This window comes from Bactrocera latifrons, unplaced genomic scaffold (assembly GCF_001853355.1).
Source record: "Bactrocera latifrons isolate USDA-ARS-PBARC rearing strain unplaced genomic scaffold, ASM185335v1 scaffold_34, whole genome shotgun sequence".
Taxonomy (NCBI): Eukaryota; Metazoa; Arthropoda; class Insecta; order Diptera; family Tephritidae; genus Bactrocera; species Bactrocera latifrons.
Window position 1 is genome coordinate 1867883 of NW_017536979.1, and position 13543 is coordinate 1881425.

General features: G+C 34.5%; 5 protein-coding genes across 7 annotated transcripts in view; 1 reads left to right on the forward strand and 4 right to left on the reverse strand.

The window, feature by feature from the left end:
• The window catches only part of LOC108971341 (pleckstrin homology-like domain family B member 1), a 39271-nt gene extending 30752 nt beyond the window's left edge, over window positions 1-8519 (forward strand). For all 3 annotated transcript variants that reach the window (XM_018937329.1, XM_018937330.1, XM_018937331.1), the window contains 6 exons: window positions 40-959; window positions 1020-1128; window positions 3629-3806; window positions 6609-7063; window positions 7160-7292; window positions 8060-8519. In XM_018937329.1, the coding sequence (XP_018792874.1) occupies window positions 40-959; window positions 1020-1128; window positions 3629-3806; window positions 6609-7063; window positions 7160-7292; window positions 8060-8236 (1972 nt within the window). In that variant the 3' untranslated portion in view covers window positions 8237-8519. The remainder of the gene's footprint in view (window positions 1-39; window positions 960-1019; window positions 1129-3628; window positions 3807-6608; window positions 7064-7159; window positions 7293-8059) is intronic.
• LOC108971346 (RING-box protein 1-like) lies at window positions 7455-8052 on the reverse strand. The gene has a single exon (XM_018937338.1). The coding sequence runs from the start codon at window positions 7834-7836 to the stop codon at window positions 7456-7458; it is 381 nt and encodes a 126-aa protein (XP_018792883.1). The 5' UTR covers window positions 7837-8052; the 3' UTR covers window position 7455.
• Window positions 8520-8696: 177 nt separating the features above from the next.
• LOC108971347 lies at window positions 8697-11365 on the reverse strand. Its single transcript, XM_018937339.1, has 5 exons — window positions 10703-11365; window positions 10189-10626; window positions 9751-10139; window positions 9215-9450; window positions 8697-9132 (listed from the first exon to the last, which is right to left on the reverse strand). Exons 1-5 carry the CDS (start codon window positions 11345-11347, stop codon window positions 8870-8872), a joined length of 1971 nt encoding a protein of 656 aa, XP_018792884.1. The 5' UTR covers window positions 11348-11365; the 3' UTR covers window positions 8697-8869.
• LOC108971348 lies at window positions 11300-12953 on the reverse strand. The gene is made up of 5 exons (XM_018937341.1): window positions 12515-12953; window positions 11996-12457; window positions 11779-11846; window positions 11568-11723; window positions 11300-11438 (listed from the first exon to the last, which is right to left on the reverse strand). The coding sequence occupies exons 1-5, from the start codon at window positions 12574-12576 to the stop codon at window positions 11326-11328; spliced, it is 861 nt and encodes a 286-aa protein (XP_018792886.1). The 5' UTR covers window positions 12577-12953; the 3' UTR covers window positions 11300-11325.
• Window positions 12954-13096: 143 nt separating this feature from the next.
• The window catches only part of LOC108971304 (40S ribosomal protein S5a), a 3013-nt gene continuing 2566 nt past the window's right edge, over window positions 13097-13543 (reverse strand). Inside the window, exon 5 of the mRNA XM_018937269.1 lies at window positions 13097-13231. Coding sequence (XP_018792814.1) covers window positions 13163-13231 — 69 coding nt within the window. The 3' untranslated portion in view covers window positions 13097-13162. The remainder of the gene's footprint in view (window positions 13232-13543) is intronic.

Sequence of the window (13543 nt, forward strand, 5' to 3'; positions counted from 1 at the left end):
TATATATATATATATATATATACACGTCTCTGCCAATAGGTTAAAGTCGATGTTACAGCAGAAACCGAGCAATGATTGCCTCAAAGAAGAACTGCACAATGTAAGTGACTCGCTGGAGAATGACCGAAAAACATTTGAAGATTTAGAGTTCCAGTATCTGGAAGAAGAATCTGAGTGGCACGCCTACCGCGAGGAGCTCCACAACGAAGAAGCGAATTTGATTGGGAAAATAAAAGAAAAACGCATTGAACTGCAATATTTGGAAAGACAGGACCTTGGAAATATTTCGGTGCATGCAAAAACTTTAAAATCAAAGTTAGTGAGTGCATGTAATTCACTTAAAATAGAACAGGAATACCTAAAGGCGATAGAAAATAGTATTTGCGACATAACTGGTGATTTAAAGGTTAATTCATCCGAAGAAGACATCAGTACGACATCCTCCGCTTCACCGATATTGCAGAACAATCTGGCGACGGGTGTTATGTCACAATCTCTTTTTGGCTCCGCCGAATTACTTTGTCCAAAGCGTACCACGGAGGATGTAATGTCGAAGAGCGTAAATGAGAATATGTTTTATAATAATAAAATCGAACTGCCTTCTCAAGCCCCAGTCACAAGTACACCGAAACGTAAGCAACTTTATGTAGTTGACATTGATGATGCAACAAACGATATGCGGAGGAGTACTGAAGTTGAGGTAGATTTCATATTGAATGGCAAACTTGACGTGCCAAATTGCGACCAGCACAATGAGCGGGTAAAATTTAATCTTTCCTTGGCTACCGATGATTTTGAAGTAAATCCCCTAGAACGTCGTGTGCCTTCCCAGGATGATATTGACCGCATATGTAAAGTGACTAGTAGTGCACCGATTTCAACAAAAGGTGCTAGTACTAGAATTTTTGATAGTATCAAGGAAATTGAACGAAATCGTCAGTTGCTGCTGGCCCAGCAAGGTATGTAACATATGTATATTCTTATTTATAGGTTCTTATTAAAATTATTTTTTATTTAAGGTCACCACGTAATTGAGCATGAACGCCAGAAAATCATTGATTTGAAGAAGAAATGCCATGATGAAGCACGCGCCCAATATCTTTTACAACTGAAGAATGGCGAAAGAGAGTAAGTCCCTATTGTTTCTTCAACCGCATGTACACAATTAGTTCTTATTTTTTACTGCTCTATCACTCTTAAAGGGAGTACACTAAATAAAGAGTGTTATTGTGACTACTCTTGAAATCGAATAAGTATTTTCCCCGACTTATTTAGTTGACATTCTTAAAAAGCAAAAATAAAGCTCCATTATAATAAAGTCACACAAACACAAAAATTAGAGGACGACTGTTGTAATTTAAAATTATGTATGATAGTGAGGGTGTGAACTGCAAAAGTGGTTTACTTGCCCCTTTTCGTATTAAATAGAATTATGTTGATTAACTTCAATTGGTTTGGTCATTCATGTGTGTGTGCATGTTCCTCAACTATTGCACTTGTTAAAACACGCTGACATGTATTGCTGGGAGGAGAATCTTTTATTAGATACGCATGAGAGATAGTTAATTGGGACCAGTGTTCGCGACTGCGTGCCACTGGCGGCAGTGAAACAATTTTTTTTCTTTTATACGAAAAATCTTTATAAAACAATTTTTTTTGTTGATGGAAAATGTAGCTTGTGTAGACTCGGGTATACGATATTTTCGAAACCTATTGTCGCCGATTTTTCAATTAAAAAACAGTTGTGTAGTATCAAATATTTCTCGAACGGTTTGGAAGGAATCGATTGAGGTGACAATTTGAGTCGACATGGTTTAATAAACCTTACTCACATTGAAAAAATATGGGGTCTGAAAAAGTTTCCTAAAAATGCCTGTTCATCACAGTGCATATTAATACTTGTTTTATAGAACATTTAGTTCATATATTATATAATACTGACATGTAATATTGTAAATTGTCAACTTATTAAACAAATTTGACTGTAATGAAATGAAAGTAAATTTCCTTTTCTCGTCCGTAGTCGCATTCCATGATTGTTTTTGTAAAAATTTTATCGAAGCTACATTTCACGGACTTTTAAATATAATGTTTGTGTTAACATTGCACCCTCCTCTTCCCGCCCACTTCAATATCTCAAAAATGTCAACAAATACTCATATCTTAATCTGTGAACTGTTGCGATAAGGTCTTTGAATACATATGTATGTACATGTGCTTGAGCGTTGGTATGTGCACAATGTTTACATTAGCAATAAATGCCAAGCAAATATAGAAATACATTCGTAATCGAATATGTATGTAAGTAGGTCTGGAATATCCAAAGATGCGGGTAGAAAACCGGAACGGAGGTGTTGGTTGTATGAAAGAATTGCAAGTTCTTGCTATATATGTACATATTTCCTGGTGATATTTTTTCTTCTTGTGCAAATTATTACTCACAGCTCTGTGTATTTAGTCATAAGACAAACTTAATGTGGTGAAATGTACGAACATGTGTACAATCAAAGCAGACCTACAATTGGTTCAGCAACAAAGTCGGATACACGTAGCAGTGAGAACTATGTGTGTCTYTATGCAATGGCAAAGGTTCGACTGCTTGTACACCAAGCTGTGCTGTATTTGTGACAGTTAGATCCGATAAGTGAAGCGCTTAATAATTCATGAGGGGAAAAATAAACCAGTGTTCATTTGTAATAAAGTTAATTTCATAATACTCAGAGAGAGAGAATACTGTCTGACATAATCGCATCATATTATATATGAGTTCATATGTGTATCAACAATTATGTATTAGAGGTTCACAACAAAAATTTAGGTCGGTTGCATGTACGAACATAAATCGAATTCAGTTCATACTAATGGAAGTTGCTAAAATTTTTAATTGTTTTGAAATGTGGTTACTTGTACACTAAGATTATTGTTTCATTAATGGTTTGCGAAAACGCGGCAAACGAAACTCAAATAAAATTGAAGTAAATAAGTATCCAATCTAAGTAGCATAGTTCGTGCATTTCAATAAATAATTTAGTGTAAGGGCATTACTTTAATATGCATATAGATAATTTATTTCATGTGTTTGTACTTACATATGTGTGTGGTTTGTTAAATTTCTCTTGGCAAGTCTTCATCGGTTTTGCATAGCTTGAGGCATTTTGATAAAATTTTCTTATCACTAAACGTTTTTATGATAACACTAGTCTATTGTGGTTGTATAGGTAAAAATAACAATGGTTATACGATTTATTCCAAATTATATATATGTGTGTATTCATATGCAAGTATATACATATATGTAATTATGTACATATATGAGTATATGGATGGCGAGGTGTATGCACAAATGTTTTATACTTTAGTATCACTCTTGTTAGGTTTTAATCACGAAGTATTCTCTACAAGTGCTAAATGCCGACGGAAATAACAAACGGTGCATTTACACTTGCCTATTAACTTGATTGTCGAAGCATACAAATCGATAAATATTAAAAATAAAATTTTAAATGGATAAATTTTGCGGTTTGATTTGCGGGTGAGATATCACTAATTATGCTTATCCATTTATCGATACGAACAAATTCTCATACATATATTCTTTAATATTATATATACTAATATCTTTGAACAGCAATAGTGGCAACAATGCTCTGAGCAATTCAAATCAAGCTGAAATGCAAGAACTCCAATGTACTGAAAGCGATGAAACCACCAATGAGATCCAAGCGGGCGTGAGTTCGTCACAAACGAAGAACTCAACATTCGGAAATGGAACAACTCTTTCTCCACAAGCGGATCGATCTAGTCAGGTAAGATTTGGCTTTTGTGATTTACTTGTAAGCTTTTAAAAGCCATTGAGTCAAAAGTTATCAATGAAATTAGACTGCGTTGCTATTTTTAAATAATTAATAATACATAATCCAACGTCATAAAAATTACTTTCGTCATAAGTGGTGTTGGTGATAAACCACACATTTTTGTCTGCATATGAAAGCAAATGCTTTTTAGAACGTATATATAGATTATATTTTACCTTAAAGATTAATCAACACATCTATGAAATCTTTAATTTTATATTGTCAGTATGTTTCAACGGTTGGTACAATGTGTTTATGTTTATACTTCAAATGCGTAAACAAAAAGTAATACATACATATGGCACATAGGCTAATTCAAAATAAAATATTAACCGGGGGCAATCCCACGTATAACTCATTACCCCATATTAATGATCGAATGCCTGCAGACCTACGTAAAATATACATACAAACATAAATTCAGAGTTTGTTTTCATCCCAAAACAACTTATAAAAAATATAGAAGCTGGCGAATTGTTATTCACCAAAACACAAAATTACGCGCCAATTTGTTCATAGCTTGCAAACGGAACAAGCGTAATTGAGCGCGARGGGTAAATATTTACTTCCGCAGGCGGTTGTTAAACAGATTCTGAGAATTTCAATTTTATTTCATTATGCTTCATTTCATTTTGGCCACGGAATGGTGAATTATAAATCAATACAAATTTTATTTGTCTTTCCGAGATAGTATTAGATTCATATGTATATATATGTATGTATGTATTCATCAATGAATTATAGTACAAATTAGCAATCAGCCTACTTTTAGGTGTGACCGTACATTGAGGAAAAGTGTCTAAAATCACTTATTCTAAACCGTTCCAAAATGTGTGGTTCAATTTGTTTGCGATTAATACATAAATATTTTAAAATTTCATTCGAATCATATGTAACTTTAACACCGAAAGCTGTTAATTAGTTTTCAATTGTGTTAATCTTGAATTAAAAACATATCGGAACGGCAAAATATGAAAAATAGACGGTGCGAAAACTGGTAACGAACTGATGCCCGTAAAGATTATTTACATATGTACGTACGTACATATTTCTTAGATTAGTCGAATATTTGTAGACTCACCCTCATCCTAATTGTATATTAATTATTAGTCATAATTTTGAGAGCGGAAAATTCTCCAATAAGGTGGAGAATTTGTGAAAATTGCTAATGTAGTACACATGCATATATGGCCGTCGATATAGTGTTTATATGCTTTACGAGAAGTACGCGTAATTTCCATTTCTCGGATAGTCCATTAGCTCTTACTCATCGGAGAATATTTTTAAACGATATATCTATTTAGAAAAAGTTTGCCTTGTTGGAAAAATTCGCCAAAGTTTTTTCTCCTAACGCTTGACATCTGCTGTTCTCATACAAAGTTAGGAAAAAGGTTTTGAAAACAGAGAAAAAATGTATAAATGTGTTCCAGTAAAAAGTAAAATCGTTCCAGTATTGTGATATAATTACTTAATATAAATAACATTAAACTTGCTTTGATATAATATATTGAACCTAATGAACCATCAAGTCCATTAAGGTGCTCCTAATTTATTTCACTGATGCTCAAAAGAGTACACGCGATGTTGAATTTTCTAAGCAAACTTAATTGCTATCTCCTGCATGTGRCCTACACATCTCTGGACAACTTAAATACACTTGAATTTGCACTGGGAAAATTATTCTCAGTTTAAATGGCTAAATGATCGCACGAATATAAAAATTTCAGTATTTCTTAACTTCTCACACTGTTTGGATGCCTATAAAAYCCGCATAACTGCGAAAAAAGAGAATTTATTGAATTAAAATTCATAAAGCATACGCGTCGCGTAGAAACACGAATATAAAATTTAAGCCAAGAAAAAAATCTACATTAACAACAAATTAAAGAGAAATTCTAAGGTTAATCATGTCAGTTTGGATGAATTATGTGAAACATCGTCATGCAGACTCAAATAAACGTTATAAAACTGAGTGCTACTATCAAGTGAGTGTGGAGTGAGAAAACAATAAGAAAAGTTGTAAAATCAAGTGGACAACTATATATGAATGTATTAGAACGTAAATACATACATACATATGAGTGAGTGTAATTTGGAAAAGTGTTTAAAAAACTATTTTTTCAATTCTTTAAAAGTTAGTGCTTAGTTCATGTTAGGCATATGTATGTATATTAGGCACTCATTTTATAATTTAGCTTTGTTGTTATTAAATAATATCTTGTTGGGAGTTGCCCATTGAACGTGCTTAAAGTTCAACGTCATTAAATTAAATGCAAATYCACTTTTAGCTTAGAAATATATGCCAAAAGAGTCGGGTTCAGGTAACCTAGAAGTGAAACCATAAAAGTTTGCTTTCCCGCTTTTCAAATTTCATTCTGTATTTCGTTAAATAGGCTTTGACAAACACTACTTTTTACACTTTTCAAAACGAACTTTTTTTTTAAGTACCATACGTTGGCTACCCGCCAAAAGTATAACACCTTCTAGGTGATTGTAAATACTTGGTGTATTAATAGTGCGCTGAAAAGTGTGTGAAGATCAAATGTATGAGCATGTCGCCCATGGCTCTTGGTCAGCAAATTCTCGATTTTCCCGATTTCATTTAAACATTTCTAATGCACTCTCCGTATGTACATACATGCATGCATACATGCATAAATATGTATATATGTGTGTCATTCTATTTTTAACTATAACAAGCTATAATTAGTTTCGAATAAATTTACATTAATTTACACTTTGTTTACTTTGCAGCAACGTCACTCGCAGCCTGAATTTATAGAAACACAACCACGTCAATCGCCATCCAGTCCACGGCCACTATCAGAGGCCAATTCGGAGTTGAGTTGCAATTTGCTAGAAGGCGAACACAAAGGTACGTGCAAGTCCAACTTTGAATTGTCAACTGCGTCACCAAGTACCGCCACAAAAGTAAACAATGTATACTCCACCGAGCGTATATCCAGCGACGTCGCCGAGGCGGGCAACAAGCGTTCGAGTGTAAATTCCAACGAGACTACGTCAGGCGGTAGCGTCAGCGGTAGTGCGCAAGGCGATCGGAAACGTGTTCTGCCCAAACATCAACGTCCGTTGACACGCTATCTGCCAATTTTTTCGCCGGATCTTAATTTGCGCCATCACATAGAGTCGGCTGGGCACCAGATTACGCTATGCCCGCATGTCTTTGTGGATGCCTTCAGTTGTCGAGGGTAAGTGAACGTAAATTTGCGTTATTCTTCTGTTAGTTTACCCGATTTGTTTATATGAATTTTTATTAAATCGCTGCGAAATATAAATATTTACAGTTATTTGCATAAATTGGGCGCTACTTTCCACGGCTGGGCTCGGCGATGGTTCGTACTTGATCGCCAGCGAAGMGCTTTCATCTATTACGCGGATAAATCGGAGCGAAAACCCAGAGGAGGTGCCTACTTTTCGGTAAGTTTTAGAATAAATCGAAATATAATATATTTTTATTTGAATAGGTCTCCCGAATTCGATATTATTGTAGAATACAAATGTGTGTTTGTAAATAAGCTAACAAAATATAGATGTGTCTTAGAAACATTACGAAATAATCAAGTCAAACCAATACTATAGGCTAACGTCCGTACTTCTGATAATCCCACTCTTTGTTGTCCAGCGGACACACCTGGCGGGTCTTGAGCCAACGCGAAATGCAGTGGAAATGAAAGGCATGGTTGCAGGCACCCCAGGCCACAGTGCATTCCTCCTTGGTGCCAGAGCACAGCGGGTTCGCCTGGCACTCAATACACAGATCCATAATTTGGTTGCGACAAATGGCGCAATTGTCCACGGCCACATCCCACGACCAGAGCGCCTGTGCCTGAAACTTTTTTACTACAAAGCGCTTCGATTGTGGCTGTGTATTGCTGCAAGATGGTGCCTCATCGGAGAACTCTTCGATGTCTTGGAATTCTTCGGTGTCGGTGTCATCCACTTCCATCTGATTGGTTGTCATAATAGAGTGCGTTCGATTATTCAATTTATGTATAAAGTAACTAAATAGTGTCGGTATTGGCAGACACTATTTAAAATTGGATATTAGAATTTCATGCTCGCTTAAAAATTTTATATAAAAAACATTTATTTTTGTAATTTTTGACATTTTACCTAAATTTTCTATTGCCATACCTTGCCAGTACTTTAAGGAATAATTAATTTGGTTGTTACTTCTTTTCCAGACAATAGACGAAGTATATTTGGACCATTTAAATGTCTCGAAAAGTGGACGGCCACATTGCACATTAATCGTTAAAACTAAGAAGCGCAGCTACCATCTGCAGGCGGCATCAGATGCTGCGGCAAGAATATGGATCGACGCCATTATTACTGGAGCTCAAGGGAATTTAGACTACTAAGAATAGATAATTTTAGATTGGCCTACTGCTCACACATACCTTGCATGATTATAGGCGTTTAACAATTAATCGATTAATTAAAAACTGTATATGATCATAGCTTTTAAATAGGTTTAAGCTAGTTATAAGCATTGAATAAGTGAAACTATAGCTCAAACCTACAAGCAACAATAAGGAAACAATAAAAAAAAACGGCAATTATTCCAAAGTTTTCGATATACTTGAGTAAAGTACTGAAATCATCCTATTAAACTAATCAAATATAATTACATATGTTTCTAAATATCAGTGCCTTTCCAATAATTTGCAATGAGTGTGTTTCTAATTTCGTTGCTATTTGAGGAAAATTTTATTTTCGAATACAGATTTCAGTGTACAAGTGTACATACATATTTATATGGTATATCATAGTTTTATAATTTAAATTTTGTATTGAGGCAAGTATTTTTTTCACTAATTTGGTAGAGTAAAAATTTTGACAACTATATCAAAAGTGTATTTATTAATGTACATATATTTATGTATGTGGATCATATAACTCACATATATGTAAGCTTTACGACTTAGGTATGATTCTAAAATAAAATGTAAACATTTTTTCAACTTAAAAGCTGAATAGCATATAATATGAAATTATTTGTCTTGAAATTTTTTGATGTAGGCGTTCAGCCAGTCTTGAAATTTCAACATGTGCGCATCCACAGAGCCCACAAAATTATGTGATTCAAATGCCGGCGGAGAATTTTCATTCACACCGAAAATACTTCGTAAAAAACGTTCGCACATAAAAACAGCTGCAACGACATCACATACCAACACTTCGTGGCGGAAGCAGAGTTTTGCAAAAGACTCAGCAAATTGTTTCAATACGACATAGGCTTGTTTCGTCAGGCATTCTGTTGTTTGGAAATATACATTTTTGACAATTGCTATAATACTTGTATATACCAGTATAAGTATATTATTGTAAATATTTACCGGGGCGCGCGAAACGTGAAGTTACGAAATATTGTTGTAATAATTGCGAAGCTTCTGGAGTCAGGTCTACTGAGTGTTTTGAAATTGTCCTTAGAAAACAACGCATGTCTTCGCTGCTAATTGACAAGTGGTCTACGGTCGATTCGAAGATCTTTACAGACGATTGCTCTAATATATAGTCCACGAGCACTTCATGTTTTTGATCGTTGTCCATGCAAATTGCAATACCAAATATTCTGTAAATTATGTAGGGATGTGATTAAGTAAAATAGTAAATGAGTTGTATTTTAAAATGTATAAATACTTATTCAAACTTTCTTAATGTTGGAAATATTTGAAGTTTTTAGTCAACACTTCTTTTTTTTTACAATAAAGACGAAATAAATAAATACGAATTTTTAAAGTGAAATTCTTATGAAGATTTTGTTCTCCTGTAACATTTAAGAAGTTAACTGTGCATTATAAGCAATCTCTATTTGATTAAATGTAAGGTAAATAGAATCGTATATGAGGCATATCGAGAAACGGGCTCTTACTTAACCACTTTGTTAAATGTTTGCTGATCTTTAGAATTGCCTTTGCATGAGTGCCAATGTGCCCATATTGCGGTCCCTAAAGGATAGATTTGCGAAGAATGATCAACAGGAACTCGCGAACACTCGATGATTCTGAAAACATGATCCATCCGGGTCATCTTCAGGTGCGACCAATCGCCAGCGAAGTACACTCCTCCACTTGCCAACAAGATAGGATCCGCTACAATCCATTTGCAATTGCGATAGTTTCCGCAAAAGGGCGATTTTACGACATCAGCTGGCCCAACAAACCGYTCCGCCAGTTGTGCAATGTTTATAAGTAAATAATTGGCTATGTATGTATCACTGCCGAACACCATTATAGGTATTGGAGGGCGATCGGGATTTGTCTGTAACTATGTAATTAGTACTTTTTTAAGCTCACGGCAAATTACCTACACTAATGGAAGCCAAGCTAAGTAGTAAACCCATTTTTAAATTAACGAAACAATCCATTGGTACACGATCTTGACAAAGTTGTGCACTTAATGCATACACGAAAGCAAAATCAGAATACTGAGCCCGCACCAGATCGTATAATTGTTTCACAGATGCGGGTACACTGCCCAAATCACTGGTAAAACTATAGTCTATTATACCTGTAACTCCACTAGCATTGAACTCTTTTGGAGGCAAGAGACTCTTGACATTTGCTGTTGGTGAATTACAYTTATTAACGCTTTTAAGTGCATAATCCACGATTTCGCTTTGTTTAGCCGGAGAAATAGTACTGGGTAAAGATGGGATATGATCTTTATGAAGTTCTACTGGGCATGACGTGTATATTTGTTTGTCAAGTATAGTTTCTTTCTTTGGTGCTGTCATTTGAGATTGGCACTGAAATATCACAATTTCCATTATATGTAGTATATATGTATGTATGTAAGTATATATGCTCTGTTTATTTCCTTACCATACGCTCTATATTTGCGCCACCGTAATTTGACTGCTCAAGCTCTGTAGAAACATTCAAGTTCACATCATTGAAAGCAGTAAACCCATCATCATCGGAAAAGTCTTCTATTGCCGTAAGATCAAGGAGCTCCTTTTTTATAATTTCTTCGATGTAACCCATTGCATCAGTATTGTTACCATTAGATGACTCTTTTATAACATGAACAGTTCTACTCGTTAAATCTTCTTTTCTTTCAATGGCATTAWTAGTTGGCTTCTTTTCAGTTTCTGGTGTTGTTACCTCGGTATCATTTATTTCAATGTTCTCAACTTCCATCGAATTTATTACCATGGGATCAAGTTGCCCTGAACTTTGTTGAGTAAACTTTAGGGTAAAATCTAAATCATCTCGAAAATAGTTTACGTAGCCAACTTGTGAACTCATTTCCGAAGAAAGCTCTTCGCGATTAAACTGTAAAGTACTGAGTGTTTCATTAGCTTCTTCAGTACCTCCGTTACCCTCTTTTCCATCTTGATTAGTGCTTTGGGAAAATTTAATAGTCGGTGGCGGACTATCAAAGTGCAATAGGGCGTCTAATTCATTATCTGTTATGTTCCTCAGGCTCATTGCAAAAGTACTTTCTAACGTATGGTTATGCTCCATGCTTGAAAAATTTGACCAACACGCGTGTAATCGTAGTAACCAATTACGAAGTAGCTAGTTCCAAGACGCAGTTCGCAATCGTGGACGTGTTCTGTAAAATTTTAAAAATTAAGCTTTTAACTACATATSTATGCAAGACTTTAGAAGTTTAAATTATTCATCACTTACATTAAAAATAACGGTATAATATATATATACATATATAAACGTTTTATAGTACCTTTGCAATGCACAGTTAGTGCACGGAAAATTTTATTCACAACTCTGGGGGTTTCAATACAACAGGTGGGAAGTAAGCGCAGAAAATGATATTTCTCAGTCACACGCAATTTTGAATATTCATTCATATGCTGACCACAGCTATTGCATATCGGTGCTAAATTGATTAAAATTCAATATATAAGGAATGATTTCATGTAATGTAATATTACCATCTATAGAGTCTGATTTAATTTTATTACGATTGCAGCCGGTTGAACAAAACCACGTCGACTGTAAACTATAAAAGATATATTTTCAGAAAAGCGTATGTCCATGTCTGTTTTGAGTATTATAGAGTATTTATATATAAATGCTGTATATTATTCAAAAGATTATCTAAAATTCCTAAGGAATATAAAAAAAATTAAATATTCAAGAAAATCTGACATTGCCCACTGAGGTTCCGATATTGCCGACAAAATTCCAGTTGTCCATGAGAGCCCTGACGGCCAACAGTTTTTGTACTGTGCAAAGTGCAAATCTTCTTGGAGTGGTAATCCGATGAATCTCAGTTGAATGTGAAGCTGGTCAATGTCAATAGACTTAAGTGCGTTATTCTCTACTGTGTTTCCAGATAATTTAATTTGATCACGAACAATCCCATAAACGCAGTATTTGGCAGCGTTCAAAAATTGTAATGGTTCTTCGATTAGCTGGTGCAACAATTCATTAGCATTATTGTGTATAAAATGGGTGTACTCAAAATGAAGAGGTACAAATAGAGCACCTAATGCGTCTTCCGGCTTCTTGCTATTACATCTTTKTATAAATAGTTCTGTTGCCCCTTCAATAATTTTGAGCAGTTGGCTGTGTCGAACAAATCTTTCAATTAGTTTTTGGTCTCGAAATCTGTAAATTCTGTCTATTATAAGTTTATCAACAAAAAAAAAAATCGATTGTGCTTACGATTGCGATATTTGAGAAGAATCTTTCTCCTTTTCAATTGATACTGTGCCGACATTGGACATGTCCACATTTCCATTTGTATTAAATTATTATGGCACGAATACGCCGCGGGAAAAAATTTAAAATTTGACAGCTACACAAAATGAATTAGTGTTGCCAAGATTTCAAGAAATATACAGTAAGGCAGGCTAAATAAAAACAGAGATGTTGTATACCTGCACGCCATAAAAAACTCGCATGGTATATATGCACACACCCCCGCACTTCTAATATTACGTACTGAATCGTTTTCTATGATCCATCTATGTGGACAAGGACCATATTACATCCATTGCTCACAGCAAGCTCCTGAGATTTTTCAGAGTGCTGGACCTTTATGTCCATATGTGATATAGGAGAGGGTACAATAGATCATAAGTCGCTGTGCAAAAACCTCAACTTATTTCTGTCTATCTATTGTTTTCCATGACCTTACTACTAATGGGATTAACTATAAGCATGAAATTCAATTTATTTTATCAAATTTTAAAATAAAAAATAACACGAATTGAACCAAACTGTATATTTTCTTTATTTTTTCAATAAATCATCTTTGTAATTTTGTAAGTGTAAAAAATGTACACAAAAATTAATGTACAACTGTAGTGCTTATCGGTTGGACTTAGCAACACGTTCCAACTCGTCCTTCTTCTTGATAGCATAGGAGTTAGATGATCCCTGAAAATACAAAACATAACATATAAATATTAGTTTATGTGTCACAAGTCTTTGAATTTCAATAGATATGAGAAATTTTGGAATGTGGTTTTACGTTTCTCAAGCACAATAAAAATCTTTGATTACTTTAGAGAGCTAGGATAATAAAACCTTTCATTAATTTTGTCCACAAGCGAGGCAAAACAATTTAATAAGAACATTGTTTTACATTAGAGAGGACCAATTTGTTAACAAAAGTACAAAGTTGTTTTTCCACGTTTCTCGAGCATCACACCATTTATCTAAGTTAGACGCTAGGATAATAGAAATATT